Source organism: Symphalangus syndactylus, chromosome X, assembly GCF_028878055.3.
Source record: "Symphalangus syndactylus isolate Jambi chromosome X, NHGRI_mSymSyn1-v2.1_pri, whole genome shotgun sequence".
Taxonomy (NCBI): Eukaryota; Metazoa; Chordata; class Mammalia; order Primates; family Hylobatidae; genus Symphalangus; species Symphalangus syndactylus.
The window spans coordinates 153,189,052-153,209,381 of NC_072447.2; the positions used below are offsets into that span (position 1 = coordinate 153,189,052).

The 20,330-nt window shown below is 38.5% G+C and overlaps 1 protein-coding gene across 6 annotated transcripts in view; it reads left to right on the forward strand.

Annotated features, from left to right (window-relative positions):
* The window catches only part of MTM1 (myotubularin 1), a 104,367-nt gene that overhangs the window by 68,366 nt on the left and 15,671 nt on the right, over positions 1–20,330 (forward strand). For all 6 annotated transcript variants that reach the window (XM_055269276.2, XM_055269281.2, XM_055269283.1 and 3 more), the window contains 4 exons: positions 2,220–2,303; positions 4,543–4,692; positions 8,883–9,071; positions 12,939–13,124. In XM_055269276.2, the coding sequence (XP_055125251.1) occupies positions 2,220–2,303; positions 4,543–4,692; positions 8,883–9,071; positions 12,939–13,124 (609 nt within the window). The remainder of the gene's footprint in view (positions 1–2,219; positions 2,304–4,542; positions 4,693–8,882; positions 9,072–12,938; positions 13,125–20,330) is intronic.

Below are 20,330 nucleotides of genomic sequence, written 5' to 3' on the forward strand. Positions count from 1 at the left end.
AACCATGTTAACAGTACATCACTCAAATCATTCAACAATCCTGAATGTTTACCTGTGCCAAGTACTGACCAGTGCAGTATCAGATGTTCACAGTAATGATATATTGCCAAGAGAATGCTTAGGCATGTCCCATATATTCTGTTTATGATAAATGAGTGCACCAAACATTTTAGTGCTATTTTCGCCCAAAGTCCCTCTGTCTTTAAGTTAAACTTAACAGAAATCACATATTTTCCCCAGTGGTACTGAATAATTAAGCATTGCTGTGGATTCAGTGTCAGGTTAAAGCCTCAGTGCATCGCTTAGCTTGGTCAGCGTCATTACCAGTGTGTGCTTATGCCAGCCATCTAGAATAAACAGCACTCGGGCCTAGCGCTGCCATAGTTGAGACCTGCAGAGTGTGCTGCATGCCTGGGAAAGTTTGAGAAGACATTCTGGAGAGCATGTTCTTGGGCAGTTTTCACCTTAAACCTCTTGCCATTCACATGCAGAAAACTGTTGCTGCTGAAAGATGCTTTTCCAGAAATACACTGTGTTGTAGGGGAGGGAACACTGGTGTTCAAAGTGATTAGTCTGATGACAGAGGAAAACAGATGAGGAGGGAGCTACATAGAGGAAAAGTGCCCAGACGCAGCGCCTCCAGAGAAGATGGTTGTACAGGGGCTGTGTGGGCCTTCATGTCTTCATTCGGTCAGCGAGCCTGTGTTCTGCCTCCCTCTGACCAGGCGCCATTGTAGTTACTGGGGATAAAGGATGGGAATGAAGCAAGTGTGTACTTTCATGGAGCCCACGTTCTAGGGGCGGGGATAGTATATATGTACAGTGAACAAGTACATATGTAATATGTCAAATGGTCATAAGTGATAGAGAAAATCAGATGGGAATAAGGGAGTGCTGTTGTGAGGGTAACATGTTTTTCTGTAGGGTGTCAGAGAAGGTCTTAACTGATTAAGATTATTGGATCAGAGATGTGAGAGAAGTAAGAAGCCATGAGGTAAACAAATTCCAGGCAGATGGAATAGTAGCCGCAAAGGCCCTGAGAGTGGCATGTGGCATGTGCCTAGGGAGTGGCACAGGAGGCAGGTGTGACTTACGTGGAGCGAGTGAGTCTGAGAGCAGAGATGTGGCGGGGGAGATAGGCAGATGGCAGACAGCTGCATAAACCATTGAAAGGACTTCCACCTTTACTCCTCACAAAGTGGAAAGCTATGGGAGGATTTGGGCAAGGAAAGGACTTCATCTGACCTATGACACTGTCACTCTGACTTGAGAAGTACAAAGATGAAAGCAGGGGAGCAGTTGGGTTTTTGTAATCAACCAAGTAAGAGATTATGGAGGCTTGGACCAGGGTGGTAGCCATGTGGTGATAAAGATGAATCCAAGGTTTTCAGCTCAATCAGCTGGAAGTCATGTACTGAAATGGGGAGACTGTGGGAAGAGCAGGACTGGGTAGGGGGAGCCAAGGGTGTTTGGCTTTGGATATGTTAACTTGAGAGTTCTCCAGATGCCTCTTAGGCAGTCTGGTGGGGTGGTAGAGTGGACACTTGGATAGCCAAGTCTGGAATTCAGAGGGGATGCTGGAGAATGATAGGTCCTTACTAGTCACTAGAGTATGAATGGTATTTGAAGCTATCAAATGTATCAAGAGCATGTTGAGGGTGAGTATATATAGAGAAGAGGTGAGAGATCTGAGTCCTGCCATTTCACAGAAACCAGGGCATTGATTCAGAATTCACAGGGAACAGTTAGCTCAGAGTTTTCTTAATATCCTATCTTTTTAAAAAATAAACACGTCATTGTTCCCTTTTGAGACAGTTGCACTGTTTAACAATAATTCCTGAATTTTATTTTTCTTCCTTTCCTTCTTTTTAGTGGCTTGTACCTGATCAATTGCTAATACTGTTTAAAATTGATAGGCACTTTTTGGTCTGGTAATCTGATTTTTTTGTGGAACATCATTAAAAGAACAATTGAGAGATTTATAGCCATAGAAAATTGAGGCTTCTTTCTATTACTCAAGATAGAAGTTAGCGTAAGTCTGATCTGAGTTTTCCACTGTTTTTTTTTTTTTTTTTTCTTTTTGTTATAAGTCTTGGTTTGGGTTGTAATTTCATGGTCGGCAAATCTGGTGAAATTTATTTTGCGAGAAATCAAAGGATGTACTATAATAGTAGACTATTCCTTCACACTGAACTTTATTTATTTTTTGCCTTTTCTAGCCATTATTTGCATTTTTAAATGAAGAAAAGTTTAACGTGGATGGATGGACAGTTTACAATCCAGTGGAAGAATACAGGAGGCAGGTAAGTTGTTAGATGCTATTGTCTGGTATGTGATGAACCTGAAACATGCATTATGACAGTATGTCATCAGCCATGCTTTCTGAAAATCAGCGACATCCTTGCTAAGTATCTTTTCAATGGTGGTGATATTATCCACATTTTGTACAATATATCTCATTCTATTACTGTATAGCTTATAAGCTCATTCCATTGCCGTATGCAAGCTGCATCGAAGACTGGATCACTAAATTCTATTTCCTTCCCTATATGAAGAGCATCAATTTTGTGTTTATGAAATGAGTTAAATACTTAGGATTTAGAAACGTCAAACATTTTAGAAGTTACACTTTAGGACTTGATGTTGCTATGTATATGCATGTTTGGGAGCTTAACTATTATTTGCAGTTAGATTTAAATTATATTCATTTCAGTTTACAGATTCAAATGAATTAGAACTGTTTTCCTGTAGTGATGTCTTTTTCAAGGTAGCTTTGATAAGTGTACATTATAATTGCCTTTACTGCTCTCTTATATGAATGTCACCTACATGCATGTTTATTTGCTATAATAAAGGCAAGAGGCTTGGTCTCATATTGCTGTTCAGGAACAAAAGTCTCTTGCAGTATTTTTGTTAAGGGAATTCTGTGCATAATATGTAACAAGAGCCACAGTTTGACCTCTGGTATAACCAAATCTGTAGACAGCTAGGAGTTGCGCGATGGGATTATTCACAATTCTTGTTCTACAAAGCTCTTAAGATAATTGAAAAGTTTTGTTGAATGAGATTTGAGAATCAGATCAAGCCCATTTGCTTTATATGAAAAGGTAGTGAATATAAAGTAAAATTGTAGAACCCTAGACTTGAGAAGAACCATCTAGTCACCACCTTCACCATGAAAAATCTGGATTGGTTTCCTTTTTTAGTCTTAATCAACGGTTTGCATATTCATGAGCAGATTTGACGCTCTGGAATTTGGGTGCAGGAGTTTAGCTTTAGAACACATGTGAGATAGTATATCCTGTTGCTTCCATAAGTCACGTTTAGACTGTTGAGTTTTCTAAGGCTTTGCACTCCTCCCACTTTAATGGCCTCAGTTCTGGACTAGCTATTGAGGCGGAAGAAGGACCATGAAAACATTTTGCATGTTTTGGAGACCTCTGTAAATGATGTATTAAAATATTTTCACCTTATTTTTGAAGTATTACTGATAACATTAAGACTTTTTTTTTAGTTCAAAGCTTCTAGCTTGAAACAAAACAGTTCCTGTTTTTAAGATTGCATGCATATATGAACTGTTGAAGGTATTTTGTTCTAGACTGCCATTATATTCAATCTTTTTTTCTTATAACTTTCTGATGGGACTTATAACTGTCTAATTGGACTCAGCATCAGACTCAACATCTGTTTGGTCCGTGGTCTCTAGGGCCAGACCTAAAGAAAAGGTACAATGTCTGTCCCCAAAGCAAACACCCACATAGCTCACTTTTGTGTGTGTATCTGTGCATTTGTGAGAATGGGGAGAGAATATTCCACCACCTCTGAATCTTTTCTATACTAAATACAATTTTGTGGGGGAGATGATAGGATGGGAGGTGTCTTCTGTGTCTCCCTGTCACATTAGCAGTCTGCGTAAAATGCAAATGAGTGTATTTCTCACACAAACTGTAGGGCGATCATTGATTCCAAACAACTTGATTGAAAAAAACTCATCGGAGGTGGCGAAATGAGCCTCCCCAGAGGGGTTTTCCTTTACTTCCCCTCTGTGATTTTCTTCATGAGCTCAGCCTCTTTCCACTTTGGAGCAGACTGAAGCATTCACTCTATTTTGAGCAGGGAGAGGAAGTTGCCTGATCTCTTTTCTACCCTCAGTTAGAGCCAGATTAAGATGAAGCAGGGTATTTTTTTTAGGGGATGGGAGGGGTGCATGGGCGGGGGATGAACTTGGGTTTATCTGTGTGGTACAGGTAGTAAAGAATATGTGGACACAAAATAAAGGAAGATGAGTTCCTTTGAATTCAAGAGAATCTGTATTTACAAAGTATAGTTTAGAACTGTAAAAACCACCAGTGTTTTGTCTTGTGTTCTTACATTGTCTGGATTATTGATTTGGCACCCTTATTATAAATAGGTAGACCGCCATCACCCTGTGGTCAAAGAGGCATGTGCACATATTGCTAGAAGGAAGACAAGAGGCCCAAGGCCAAATCCAGAGAATGAGGTCAAGCAATACTGACTTGAATTTCTTTTTTTTCCTCACAGGGCTTGCCCAATCACCATTGGAGGATAACTTTTATTAATAAGTGCTATGAGCTCTGTGACACTTACCCTGCTCTTTTGGTGGTTCCATATCGTGCCTCAGATGATGACCTCCGGAGAGTTGCAACTTTTAGGTCCCGAAACCGAATTCCAGTGAGTACTGCAATTAATGTTTCTCTTGAAGAGCACCTTTTAGGCCATAAGAATGGTAGTCATATAACTTAGAGAAACAGTCCCTTTGGAATTCTATCCCAAAAAATACTTACTAAGTGCTTTCTGAGTGCAAAGTACCATACCAGATTGGAGAAGAAGTGTGCCGTCACCTGCCTTCTAGGAGCTTGCAACTAAGGATCGAGAATGAATGCAAATAAAGAGCTCTCTACGAGAGAGGGGCTGCAAGTAATGGGAACCAAGTGCTGTGTGGAAGGAAGCAAGGAAGGACAGGCTCCTTGTGGCTTTTGTCTTTGTGGCCCAATACATGATACTATATGATAGGCTCTTGATAAATGTCAGATAAATCATGCTGGAAAGAACACACTGTCTTGTTATAAAATATGTCAGCACAGACTTTGACATATACTCACCATGAGCTCACCCCCATCACCTTTGCAGGCTGCCCCAATACCATTGTCTAACTGGAGTCAAGTATAGATTATTCCAGACACTATCCATACGGTATCACTGCGCCTAGTTCACGAAGCTCTCTTTTGGTCCTTAAATATTAATGGGCATGTCATACTGTCTAACATTGACAAAAATCGACTAAAAATTTAGGTATTCTCCCCTGCTAATTTTCAGGGTCTGTCATAAGTACATTGGGTTTTTTTTTTTTTCGTAATAAGTAAATGTTTAAAAACAAAGGTTGAAGAAATTAAGACTTAATGTTACCTTGCCTTTTTCAAGTCTAGACTTTTTTTTTCCTTAAAAGGATATTTGTGCAAAACTTTTGTATTGTCAGCCTAATATGAATTGTAATTTTTTTTAATTCACTTGTTACACACTTCTAGCCATAAAACCGCAGAAGTGATGCTGTGTTCTCAGTGCACCACCTTAGGAGACATGCTGTTGATTTGTCCCGTTATTAGTGATGTTAACTGTGATTATTCTGCTAAGGCAGTGTCTGTCATGTTTTTCCACTATAGCACTACTATTTTACCCATTAAAATTAATAAATGCCTTATGTAATGATTTTTTTTAATTCACTTGCTTCTCCAGTTAGTAGTGTCTGTTCATATCTTCAGGATATAAATTGTACTTGAAAGTATGTTCTTTAGCTCATGTTGTTAGAACATGATGCTAATGAAGCTAGGGTTACAAGTTCAGTCTTCCTGTGCTCTGTTTGGACATGCTTTTCTGTACCATAGCCACAGACTACACCCCTACCCTGGCTGGCTGTCTGTCTTGCTAATACATGCCTTGCTCACAAGGACAACTGGGCTAGGGTAGCCTGGCTCAGTTTTGTTCATGTATTCATTCAGTTCATATTTATTGAGCATCTACCGTGTCATTTGTGTATGTGGGTGAATTCCATGGGATTTGAAACAGAGAAAATTAAACAACTGTGCCCTTTCCACCATGCTTGGTTGCCATCTTGATCCAGTAGTCCCCATTATTCTGAATGAATGTCTACTGTAGAGCAGATAGAATTTCTTAACTTTTTATTTAGTCTTATTATTGATCCTTCTTACTTTATCATGGCCACCAATTTGTATTTATTTTTTCTAAAATAGCTTTTGTAGGAAAGACTAAGTTCCCCATCACCTCTACATATTTATAGATCTACTATTAGGTACTATTACGCGTGGTAATATGTTCTTTGCAGTATGCTTTCTAACCACCCGGCTGTTGGCTAAGTCTCAGAGCTTTGCTTCCACCCAGAAAATGTATGTGCCTTTAATGTGAAATCATAATATCTGATAGTCAGTTCTTTTTATAAAAGCTCATGTAAAAATACAAAAGGAAATGACAGGAAAGAGATCTTATTTTGCATGTAAATAAGATACAAACTGTAATAAAATATCGCTGGGTAGAGAAATAATCAGTGTGCATTAAATGTTTCCATTAATGGATATGTGTTCTCTTATTCTGAAACAGATTTGTCTTAATTTTATGAGTCTTTAATGTACAAGTAATGCACGTTCATTTTAAGCATTATAAAAAATACTGATAAGCAAAAAGGAGTCTGCCACCTAGTGAGAGGCAGTGTTAACACTGTTGGTATATATCCTTTCAGACTTCCTTCTAAGCATGTATCTACACACACACACACACACACACATATATATATGTATTTGAAAAAAGCGAAATTATTCTATAATTTGTGTCTCAGTCTATAGAAATTATTCTATAATTTGTGTCTTTTTCTATCTAGCAATATCTTGTAAACAACTTCCCATGTTGCTAAATATGATCCGCTCATATGCCAGTGTGTAGATGTACCATGATTTAATCAGTTTTCCATTGTGAGACATTCAGCTTCTGCTTAATCTTTTGCTATTATAAATAATGCTGTAATAAACATCTTTCAGTGGTTAGATATTTGTGTACTTAATTATCTATGGCTTCTAGATATTAATTTTAATAATACAGTGCCATATACTGTAAAAGCACTCATGGTAGTTGACACTGTGAAATGAACATTATTTGTACCTGTTTAGCTCTGTAATAAGCATCCTTTTCAAAAAGCAGTAAAAATCCCCCCTCCTGCAAAGAAATTAAGAGGTGAAACAACTCAGAGGAGTAGCGTTTCCTAACATGGCACCACAAAGAGAAGAGGGGTGGGGGAAGGGAGGCCATTGCCTGTGGCCCGACTGAAATTTACAACTTGATGAGGGTCTTTCTCAAATAATAAATCTTTTAAATGTGTAGCAAATTGCTCTTTTAAAGTGATGTCATGTCTCTTGTCTCTCTTGATACCAGGGCCATAGAGTGAAGGGAAGGCAGATCTCATATGTGCTGTGCATTATAGATTGGAAGGTGGAGGTTTAGGTCCCACTAGTACCTTCTCCAAGGCTCCCAGTTCTGAGCCTTTGGACTCTTAGGCAGGGGCTACGATGGTGTTTTTAATTGATCTCTAGCATGGTGCAAGGACCATATTTGTTCTGAGAATGAATAAATATTATCGTATAATCTTTTCTCAATAACCTGTTGTCATTATAAACACTCATTTTTATAAACATCAATGTTTGTCATTTGCCATCGTGGAGTAGGTAACTTCAGAGACATCAGGGAATTTAGTGTTATGTTGAGTGAGCCCACGTGATTATGCTTGTTTAGTTCTTTGTATCTGCATTTTGTAGTTTTTGTTAACTGACTTTCCCGGCTGCTGGGCCTGCCTCTATAAGCTAACACGAGCCAGTGTTTATTACAGACTTTCTGGGCATTCTTCTTCAGGCCACCCAGCAACCCTATGAGATTATATTATTCTCCCCATTTTATGGAAGAGGAAAGGGAAGCCAGAGAAGCTGCGAGTGAAATGCCTGAGGTTAGAGCCACGGCAGAGATGGCACCAGACCCCAAAGTCCACATTGTCTGTCGCCCACTGTGCTGCAATTCTTCAGCTCCCCATTTTTAACAGCTTTATTGAGATCTACTTCGCATACCAAACAATTTCCCATCTCAAGTGTACAATTCTGTCGTTTTTGGTATATTACATTATTAGCTACCTTTTACGTGTATTACTTTTCACATGCTATGAGCTTGGCAACCAGGGAGCAAATGTACTAGACTTGTGTATAAAATTAGAGAAGACAGGTTCTGAATCAGGGCTTGATGAGGTCCCCTAGGCATTGGATGTCCACACTGCACTGTGGAGACGAGCAGATCTTCGCTCTTTGGGCTGTCCTGAGATCTGTTTTGCTCTGCTCAGGTTTTCTTCCTTCCTGTGTTAGATTCTAGAATTGAGACTGTCGGGAACATGATCTGTAGGCAGAGTTGGTATTATGAGAAACATACTGTACCAGAGACGATTTCCTTTACCTCTCACGTTTTGCCAAAGCTGCTTCTATATGATAACAAATCCAGTTCAAGCTACATAATTAAAATAGGATCAAGCTTTCAATTTCCTTTAAGTGATATAACTATTTTTAGGTAAGCAATTAATTTATATTGGATGTGGTGCTAATTAAGAAAAGACTGGTAATTGTACTTGTTTCTGAGTTATATTATTAAATGCATGTCTCTGGGCACACGCACACTGTAAGATTGCAAGTGAACAAGTATTCTATTTTAGCACAGTCAGATTCACTTCTTGATAACGGTCAGTGCTTTACTGTTTTGCAGTTTTAATTGTTTGCTTGGAGATTTGCTTTCTTGATAGCTTTAACTTTCTGACTTGACCATAGGTGCTGTCATGGATTCATCCAGAAAATAAGACGGTCATTGTGCGTTGCAGCCAGCCTCTTGTCGGTATGAGTGGGAAACGAAATAAAGATGATGAGAAATATCTCGATGTTATCAGGGAGACTAATAAACAAATTTCTAAACTCACCATCTATGATGCAAGACCCAGCGTAAATGCAGTGGCCAACAAGGTGAGTGGACTTAATGATGTGCTGGACACTTAGCTTACATACGGAGTGCAGTGTTTTCTGTGAATGTTTTTGCCATGGTATAGAAACACATGGGTTTAAATTAATAGTTAAGAAAACCAGTTCTCTTAGATAGAAAGTAGTTTTAATCACAAAACTTAAACAAAATTGAATACATCAAAATCAAATGCAAATAAACTTTAGGTAAATAGGCATGTCTAGACTGTAATGAAATTGGGTTTTGGCTAGGACCTTGGCAGGAAAAAGTTAGATTCTCTTTAAAGCCCTTTCAGCTGTGGATGATCACTCATTGTGTACACTACTGGGGCATCTGTAAGGAGCTATGGGAAGCTGTAATTATTAAAATACTAAATTTGCATGCTTACTCAAACACTCCCTCCCCCATACCCGTATATACTCACATATGTGTATTCTCATTTACCTAAGATAATTCAAGAAATGAGTAGATCCACGTATGTGAGTTTTCCAAGCACAAACATACACAAAGTTGACCGTTTTCAAAGAAGTCTGTCTCAATTGACTTTTTGCTGTAAGCAGAATATGCTGAATGCACTTAAAATTGATTAGGGTCATCATGAACATCAGTGACTGCACGGTGTTGCCTTCAGAAGCTGCTGCAAGGTGTATGGCTGTTTGCTGCTATACTAAATGGCCCCAGATTGATGTGCATTTTACGTTCTATTTCTCCTTTTTGTTGTTTTTCTTTTCCTTCTCCTCCCATCATTGCTGTCTCTTTCAAATGCTCACGAGGGGCCTGCCCCAAATTGCTCACTCCCACTCCAGCTTTCAGATTTATTTTTTCTCCTCTGCTGTAGGCTTAAATTTCATCATATTTAATACGTTGCTTATCCTGAGGTTATTTGTCTAGCATCTTCAATTATTCAGAACATAAGACAAGAACCAGAAAGCAAAACAAGTTCTTGAGCAGCTCAGATAGGTGCAGCAGCTTCCTAATAGAATCTGTGATGTCTGTCTGCACTAGGATGCCAGACTACATGCATGCAGAGCTCAACTCTTCACTATTTGCGCACAGATCTTCTGTCCTACACGTTTAATCCTGGGCCACCTCCCCATCCCATGCATGCTTTTAAACCAGCTATTTGTTACTACGGTTGTTTTTTGGTCCAGAGATGATTTTGAAATTATATGTGAAGCAATCAGTGAGTTAAATTGACAAGTAAATTAGGAATCGTAAGTGAAACACTCAGAAAATTAAATCTAAATCTAAATATCTTCTTGGATTGTCCTTAATTTTATATATCTCTGTTCCTATTATCTTTCATATATATTTCAGGGTGAATACATACATACATACATATATATATATATATATATATATATATAATGCAATATTTTCATGTACATATTTAGCCTGAAATAGATATGATATACATTACAATGAAGTATTTACAAAGAATATTTTAGAATATTAAAACACATGAAATGGATACACTAATTAACTCTAAAGCTCATTCTAGCAATAGAATTCCTGAAGGCCTTTTTAACACTCGGGAAACAAGCCTCTATTTCTAGTCCTCTTAGGAGTTAAGGGAAGGAAAATATCAGGGAAAAAGCCTAAGCTTTACAGATCTCTGTTATTCTTTTAAAAAGCTCACTTGTTTCCCCCTCCCTCTGCTGTGTCTCTCCGCTAGTCGCTAGTCGTCTATATCCATAGCAACAGGCCCGTAGACCTTTACATCATCGTCCTAGGTAATCTACATTATTCTTTTTTGTCGAAGAAAGGAAAACCAAAAAGAATACTTCAAAAGTAACCAGAGATGTAGAATTTGAACTTTCAGGAACTCAGTGTGTGCTTGACTAATTGATTGTTGCCCTTTCTGACCTTCTGTTCTCCTTGGACCTAATTGTTCCTCCCTTACGGATATTTAGAAATTTACATCCCCAGATGCAACAAGCAACGGCACATCATTTTAAATTAAACAAAATCTAAGGATCGGTAAGATCTAGCAGCAAGCCACTTCTATTTTTGTGGCAGTACATCGTGATGAATTAATGTGGAACTGTGCTAATGTCTGTTTTTACCAGAAACATTAGCGATGAGTAATAAAGTATATTTTTCCTTTTATTTTTTCACTTATTTTCAGTTATTTATGAAGAGAACTCCAGTTTCAAGAATGTCTTTGAAAATCACCATAACTATTTAAAAACCACATGTGTAGAGAAGCAGGAAGAGGAGAAAGTGGCCCACTTGAATAATAAATTGCTTATTTATTAGCTAATAACTTTTTTAAAACAACACTGAATGTTTACTGGCTACTTACTAGTGATACTATTTAGAGCAAGCTCTAAAGAAATATTTCTGCGTAACTATATTTTCTTGCCTAGAGTCTTTGGAGACCAAGATCTCTGGCTTTTAACATAGGTCTCCAAGTTTGAAACCTAAATGGATGGTAGCCTTACTTCTGCAGGAAACCTTTCTCTGTGACTAACTCCAGGAAAAAACAAAAACAAAACAAAACAAAAACCTAAGTTTCTTTGGCCCTTCTATCCATGGCTACAAGCTTATATTCCTTCCATTGTTGTTAATAAAGAGAAAATAGGCATATTGTAGCTATGGCACATTTGTCTGGTGACTTCTCCTTTCCTCTTCAGCCCCAGGCAGATGTTTCCCGGTTCTGTTCCTACAGGCATTCTGGAGTTAGTATAATATTGCTTTCTTTGCAAGTCTCAGAACTGTTTAACTTTTTCTTAAAGGGCCAAAGGCCACGTGTTCTGTGCCATTTCAAAATGTTTAAGCAGAATGCAGCCAGATTCCTAAATGAAACCATAGCATCTCCTTTTGTCAGTGTGGAAAATGGGCACTCTTCACCATGCTGTGAAGATGAACCAAAGCCTGCCCTGGCAAGTTAATACTTGTAGTTGCTGTAGTAGGCGGTAGCCATCTTGTCTCCTCTTGAAAGCTTTTATTCTTTCAGAGCTCACTATGTGCAGTGCTCTGTCATTGGTGTTTGCATAGCAGAGAAATAGTCATGGTTTAGTAGAAAAAGTTTGAGCTTTGAAGCCAGACTTAGACTTGAATTCCACTTATTACCTATGTGACTTAGGGGATAGTTAACTAGCATCTCTGAGTTTCTGTTTTCTCATTGGCAAAATGGGGACAGTAATACCTATCTTGCAGCATTGTTGAAGAGAGAAAATTATGTAAAGCAAGAGTCACAGTACCTGGGATGTCATAGGAGTTCATTAAATAGTGGCTGGCATTAGCTATTATAATAGAGTGTGGTTCCTTTAATAGTATGAGACCTAGGTAATATTATCCCCTATTTTATAGGAGAGGATGTTGAGGCTCAGAAATGTTAAGTGCCTTGTCCCAGATCACATGGCAAGGAGAAGCTGAAGCTGAGCTATCAGCCTGGGTCTGACTCCAAAGCCTGTTGTTTTCCTCTAATGCATCACGTCCTACGTGAGTGCTGTTACAGAGCCAGAGGTGCCTGCTGCTGCCTCAGTCTGGCTGCCTCCCCACTTCCCCCTGTAGAGTACTATTAGAGATACAAAACTAATGGAGAACGAGGACCTTTCACAACCTGCTCTTGCCTTTCCAGATCCGGAAGAAGAGCTATTAATTATAGAGCATTTTGAGGATGATTTTTTTCCTTAGGAGTACAGATTCCCCAGGAAATTGCCAGCCTTCTGTCTTTTTTTCAACTCAAAGTATGACTAATGTTTTTGAGACTTATTGTTGGCTAGGAAGTCAAGTCACATCAATTATTCATTTAAATTGGAGGGTTTGGGGTTATTTGGAGGACAAATAACTTTAGAAATATTTGTGTAAGTTTCTGATGAAATAGAAAACTCAACTGATTGTTTGTATTTCATGTTGTTTCTTAGGCAACAGGAGGAGGATATGAAAGTGATGATGCATATCATAATGCCGAACTTTTCTTCTTAGACATTCATAATATTCATGTTATGCGGGAATCTTTAAAAAAAGTGAAGGACATTGTTTATCCTAATGTAGAAGAATCTCATTGGTTGTCCAGTTTGGAGTCTACTCATTGGTTAGAACATATCAAGGCAAGTATATTTTGTGAAAATATTTGCGTATATAAAAAAGAATATAATTGTTTAGTGGAATGGAGATATTTTTAAATTCCTTAAAAAAAAATGGACATTGAGAGATAAACTTTGTAGTAGAGGACCACATTTGACAGTTTTATGTTGCTTTATAATTTGCTTACCTAAATTAAAGATTTCACATCATCATTCCAGAATATATTTAGAGTTTGCAAAGACATCTCTTTCCATCTTTCAGTATTAAGTCGTTCAGTCTTTCATGCAGGTTTATTTAGGAATAGCCAATTTATTATCTAACCATTACTGAGTGTGACCTCTTTGGACCTAGATAGAGGTGGTCAGTTTTGTTTTTTTTTGTTTGTTTGTTTGTTTTGAAACTAATCTCAAATGACTTATTTTAAAGAATTGGTTTTGTGTTTTATTATTTTCAATCCTTTATCCTGATAAAGGCATCAATAATCCTCCACTTTTTAAAAAGTACTTGAAGCGATCTGAGGGAACTAACACTTTTAGAAACCATTTAGTTCTGTAAACAAACAAAAAGTCAGCTTTAATGTATAGGTGAATTATTAAGATATATTCTCTAGTCAAATTTTGTTTTTCAACTTACCCTTCATCTGCAAGTGGTGGCATGCTTTTCTCAGCTAGCCAGGCTCACCCTCTTGGTGTCATCCTACATTTCTTTAGCTCCTGCACCGAGCTAATCATCAAGTACCACAGGCCCTTCCTTGGAAACATGTCTGTCACTCTCATAGTCCCCTCACCCCCACACTGGCAGCATTCAAACGAGGCCATTACTACCCCTATCTTTGCACTCTTAAAATGGTTCTGTTTTCTCTTCCTTCCCTTGTATCTATTCTATAAGCAGCTGACAGAACATTTTCCTAAAATATCCTGCTATTCCAAAACCTCTAGGGGCTCCCAACAGCCTAACCTGACAGCCACGCCCCTGTTCATCTGGCTTCTGCAGGTTTGTAGATTAACCTGCAACTACAGAAATCCTTACTCTTCCTAATTCCATCTCACTTACACCCGTTTCTGGGCCTTTGTCTAGGTTGTCCTCTTTCTCTAGAATGGATTCCCCCATCCTTCCACATTCTTCAAGGACCAGATCAAATCCCACCGAATCTCAAAGGGAATGTTCCTTCCACTGACTTTGCTATACATTATGTCTCTTTTTACACATACCTATCATCTCTTCAATCATATGTGAACCTCCTTAAAGTCTTATACCATTTTCCCATTCACAAGGTCTAACATAAAAACCAAAATAAAACTTTTTATTTTACAATAGTTTTCAATTTACAGAACAATTGTAAAAGTGCTATAGAAAGTTCCCATATACCCAACCGAGTTTTTCTTCTTATTGACGTCTTACACTGCTCACAACTATGGCATGTCACATTGTGCGGTACATTTGTCACAACTAATGAACCAATATTTATACATTATTAACTTATTATTAATAAAGTTCATACTTTATTTGGATTTCCTTAGCTTTTACCTAATGTCCTTTTTCTGTTTAAGGAGCCCATCCAGGTATCACATTATATTTAGTTGTCACAATTAGGTTTTTTGTTTTTTTTGTTTTTTTTTTTTTTTTTTTTACAATTCATTGGTGAGGATGACAAATTCATAAAAAAATGAAAGGCAAAATAAAAATAAGATTTGATTGGGACCTTGGTCAAGAGAAACACCATGCATTTGGGGTAGTGATGGGCCATCCACATGGTGGTGTCTAACAGGCAGGCTTTCTGCAAAGTAGAACCCAAAATAGAGACTTAACACAGAGACGTCAGTTTGGCAATCAGCTATTGGGCAACAAATGCAAGCAAAGCCCTTTAATGTAGATTCTGAGAGAGGATGTGTGGGGAAAAGATCAGAGGACTTTGAGTGGAGCTTTGGGCCTGTTTGTATTCAGGGCAGGAGGTGAGAAGTGGAGCTCAGTGAAGGAGGCATACGAGAGAAATGGACATCAAAGGAGGATATTGGAAGGTAAAGAAAGGGTCTTCAGAAGAAAGGGTCAGTGGTACTTGAAGGAGGTTTATTAGCGAGGTCCTTTATGACCTTGGGGGTGTCTAGTGATGTGGTGGGTGTGAGTGAGAAAATAGAGGTAATTAATATCAACTGTTCTTTTAATAAGAGAGAGAGTTAAGGAAGGGGGAAGTGTTGAGGATCATATGACTATGAGAAGGGCTTTTCAAGTCATGGGAAGCTTCAGCCTGTTTTGTAGACAAAGAGAAAAGATTTACTTCAGGAATTTTTTTTAAGGGAAATAATCACACAGGTCTGAAAATATGAATATACTAGAATGCTTATGATAGTGGAAAAACAGAGCCAGCATGGTGACTCATGCCTGTAGTCTCAGTGCTTTGGGAGCTCAAAGTGGGAGGATCGCTTGAGCCCAGGAGTTTGAGACCAGCCTGGGCAACGTAGTGAGACCCTGCTTCTTACAAAACTCAAACAAAAAAAACAAAAAATAGTTGTAGTGGTGCACAACTGTAGTCCCAGCTATTCAGGAGGCAGAGGCAGGAAGATTGAGCCCAGGAATTTTCAGGCTGCAGTGACCTATTAATGTGATTGTGCCACTGCATTCCAGCCTGGGTGACAGAACAAGTCCCCATCTCTTTAAAAAAAAAAAAGTGGAAAAGCTTTGGAAAGAACCTAAATGTACAAGAAAAGTTATATATACATACATACATACACACACATACATACAGAATTTAGAAAGGTATCCACCAATATGTGAATAATTATTATTTCTGAGGAATAGGCCTATGTTTTCTCCATTTTTTTCCAGGGAATATATAATACTTTTCTAAATAAGAGGAGAAGCTTTTTTTTAAAAAAAGAGAGCACAGGTACAGGAGTTATTGGCAAGGTGGCTCAGCCGCTACTCTGAGCTAGATAGAAGGAAGAGAGACTGGGTGAAAGTAGGTCTTGTTCAATGGCTCAGATGTCTGAGGAAGTTAGGAGGTAAGGCCATCTGCAAAAGATGAAGTATGGAAGTTAGCACTTAAGGAATGTGGGAAATGTTTTAAGAGACCTCTCTAAGGTTTTATACTTTTGTCTATAGCAAAGGGGATATGAAAGAAATGAAAGAAACTGTCATTGTTCTGTATGGAAGCCAAAGGAGTTACCAGGAGATTGGGGAGTCTAGGTGGACACTTGTAGTGATATCTGACTCAGGGCTTCTCGGGCATCAGTCACATCATAGCAATTCAGACCGTGAGGCAGAGTTGTGGATAGCCTTGAGTTGGACCTTGAATACTGGATGGGACGAGGGGAAAATCCATTCCCTGCCTCTTCGAGCTTCTTGTGGGCACATCATTCCATCCTCTGCCTCTGTGGTCACATTGCCTTCCCCTCTTCTGTCTGTATGAAATCTCCCTCTGCCTCTCTCAGGATTTGTGTGATGTAATTTAGGGCCCACCTGGATAATCCGGAATAATCTGCCTTCTCAAAATCACTAACTTGATCACATCTGCAAAGTCCCTATTACCATGTGAGGTAGTATACACAGGTTCCAGGGATTAGGACGTGGACATCTTTGGTGACCATTATTCAGCCTTCTATACTATCTTATAGCCCTGGGTCTGCTGACAGGTGGCATGGCCATCACTAACCTGTGATCTGGTGAAATGGTATCACCATTCAATGTATGAAAGCAGGGCAAGCCTTTTGCAATGAGAAAATCACCATCCTTAGCATGCCTCTCAAATGATCATTCTAGTTCACTGACAGCCCCAGCAGGGTGGAAGAAGGACTCTCTAGTGTCTGGAGCTTGTATATCCTCTTTGTCCTTTGCAATACAATACTCTTCCCCTATAGTCCTTCTTCTTGTAAAGTATCATATTATTTTGGCCTTCTTGGATGGCAGCTAGCCCTCGTTGAGCCTATGCTCAATGTGAGCACTTTATGGGGAGCATCTTTTAGTCCAAGACAAGCTAGTGGGGACATTGCTCATTTCTTCACAGTAGAGAGAGAGAAACCGTGGTTACTCAATTGGCCCAAAGCACGAGATATCAAAAGTGGAATGAGGTTTCAGGCCCAGGTCTTCTGCCATAGAGCCAGTGCTCTTAACTACCGTGATGTATACTGCTTGATGGCTGTCATTTCTTTCATCAGTCACAAGTCCATCAGATTATTTAAGAGTTTTTGGTTATGTGTGTTTAAAACTCTGGTTTAGTTTTATTAGATAATTGTAGCTGTTTCTGTCAGAAGTGATCGTGGGAATTAATACTTAATTGGAACACAGCTAACATTTTTGAAAATAATTGGCTGAGATTGAGTCCTTTTTTTATTATAAGTGAGGGAAGTATTTCGAGTGAGAGTTGACCTCTGTAAAAATGCATTAGAACCCCAACTTCATTAAATTGGACTCAAGTGATCTAGTATATTACCATTGCTTCTCAACAGCCCTTTCTTCAGAAGTACTTCAAATGAAAATTGTAAACAGGATTTCAAGGAGAATACTTAAAATGCTTGAAGAAATAAACTGCTCTAGTCATTTTAGGAATAATGGATTTTGTACAACTAATTGATGTACCAGGCATCCTTAGGTCCCTTAACCTTTCCTTCTTGGCACTACTTTATCCACTTTAGTTACATTGTATATGTAAAACTAATGAAGTTACATTTCTTTATTTTTATTTTTGTAGATTCAAGGGGTAAATGTACAGGTTTGTCACATAGATATTGCACAGTAAGGTTTGGGTTTCTAGTTTACCCATCACCCGAATAGTGAGCATTGTATCCAGTAGGCAATTTTTCAACCCTCATACATCAGATCTTTCACTTGGTCTGCCTTTTCCGTGAATTAGTTAAAATAAACGAATTTCCATTTCCTTGAATTGGGTAAAATGACTATAATACATGTCTGTTGCATGGCTGTTAGAATTTTGGAAGCTCCATGGAAGAAATCTTTTAAAAACCAACCCAAAATTACATAATATATACAAATTGTTGATATGCATGTGAAAAGATGGAACTCTCATACATTGTTTGTGGGAATATGAAATGGTACAACCACTTTTGAAAATAGTTTGGCAGTTTCTTTAAAAAATTAAACATATATTCACCATATGATCCAACCGTTTCACTCCAAGATATTTTACCCAAGAGAAATAAAAACACTGTGTCCCTTCAAAAAATTTGTATGCAAAAGTTCACGCCAGCACTATTCATAGTAACCAAATGCTAGAAACAACCAAATGTCTATCAGTTGATGAATGGATAAATAACGTGGTCTATCTATATACAGTGGAAGGTTATGTGACCATCAGAAGGAATGAAGTACTGATCCATGCTACAACACAAATGAACCTTGAAAACATGATGCTAAGTGAAAGAAGCCAGTCACAAAAGGCCACCTATTGCATTATTCTATTTATGTAAAATTTCTAGTAAAGGCAAACTATAGAGACAGGAAGCAAATCAGTGGTTGCCTGGGGCTTAAGGTGGGAGAAAGATTGACCTTAGATGGCACAAGTAAACTTTTTGGGTGATGCAGGTGTTCTACAACTACATTACGGTGATAATTGCACAACCGTATGAATTTGATAAATCTTACTGCACTCACACTCAGGATGGGTATATTCCATGGTTTATAAAGTATGTTTCTGTAAATGCATGAATCATCAAAAAATGACATCATAGCAATAACTTGTTGTATACATAAATGTATTGATACTTCTAAGTCTCAAATTTTTACTGGAATACTTTCACTTTAAGTACCCTACTGTTTATGAGCCAAATAAGAGTTGTTATATTGCCAATTTAAAGGTCAAAAGGTGGATTTCACTGTATCAGACTTCTGCAGTCTAGATGTGACCTGTTGGGTCAGTGATTTTTTTTTTAATCTGATCACTGTTATGGATTGAATTTTTGTCCCGCAAAAATTTATATGTTGAAGTCCTGACCCCCCCATACCTCAATGTGTGACCCTATTTGAAAAGAAGGTCTTTGCAGACATGTTTAGTTGAAATGAAACTGTACTGGAGTAGTGTGGGCCCTTACTTTGTTACGACTAGTGCCCTTATAAAAAGAAATTTGGACACAGACACACACACCCAGTAGGACTGCCATGTGAAGATTGGAGTTACGCTGCCCCAAGCCAAGGAACAACCAGAAGCTAGAAGAGTGACCTGGAAAAGATCTTTAGTGGTTAGCATGGCACTGCCAGCACCGTGATCTCAAACTTCTAGCCTCCAGAACTGTGAGACAATATATTTTTGTTGTTTAAGCCTCATAGTTTCTGGTACATTATGACAGCCCTAGCACACTATCGCAATCACATCCATGAAAATAAGTTTGAGATGCAGTTTGGCTTTTGGTTTGTTTCGGTTTGTTTTTTAACACCTGGGCACATTCAAATGCAGTGTCTGCAGCAAAAGTAACTATCATCAGAGTGAACAGGCAACCTACAGAATGGGAGAAAATTTTTGCAACCTACTCATCTGACAAAGGGCTAATATCCGGAATCTACAATGAACTCAAACAAATTTACAAGAAAAAAACAACCCCATCAACAAGTGGGTGAAGGATATGAACAGACACTTCTCAAAAGAAGATACTTATGCAGCCAACAGACACATGAAAAAATGCTCATCATCACTGGCCATCAGAGAAATGCAAATCAAAACCACAATGACATGCCATCTCACACCAGTTAGAATGGCGATCATTAAAAAGTCAGGAAACAACAGGTGCTGGAGAGGATGTGCAGAAATAGGAACACTTTTACAGTCAGTCGACTGTAAACTAGTTCAACCATTGTGGAAGACAGTGTGGCGATTCCTCAGGGAACTAGAACTAGAAATACCATTTGACCCAGCCATCCCATTACTGGATGTATACCCAAAGGATTATAAATCATGCTGCTATAAAGACACATGCACACGTATGTTTATTGCGGCACTATTCACAATAGCAAAGACTTGGAACCAACCCACATGTCCAACAATGATAGACTGGATTAAGAAAATGTGGCACATATACACTGTGGAATACTATGCAGCCATAAAAAATGAGTTCATGTCCTTTGTAGGGACATGGATGAAGCTGGAAACCATCATTCTGAGCAAACTATCGCAAGGACAAAAAACCAAACACTGCGTGTTCTCACTCATAGGTGGGAATTGAACAATGAGAACACTTGGACACAGGAAGGGGAACATCACACACTGGGGCCTATTGTGGGGTGGG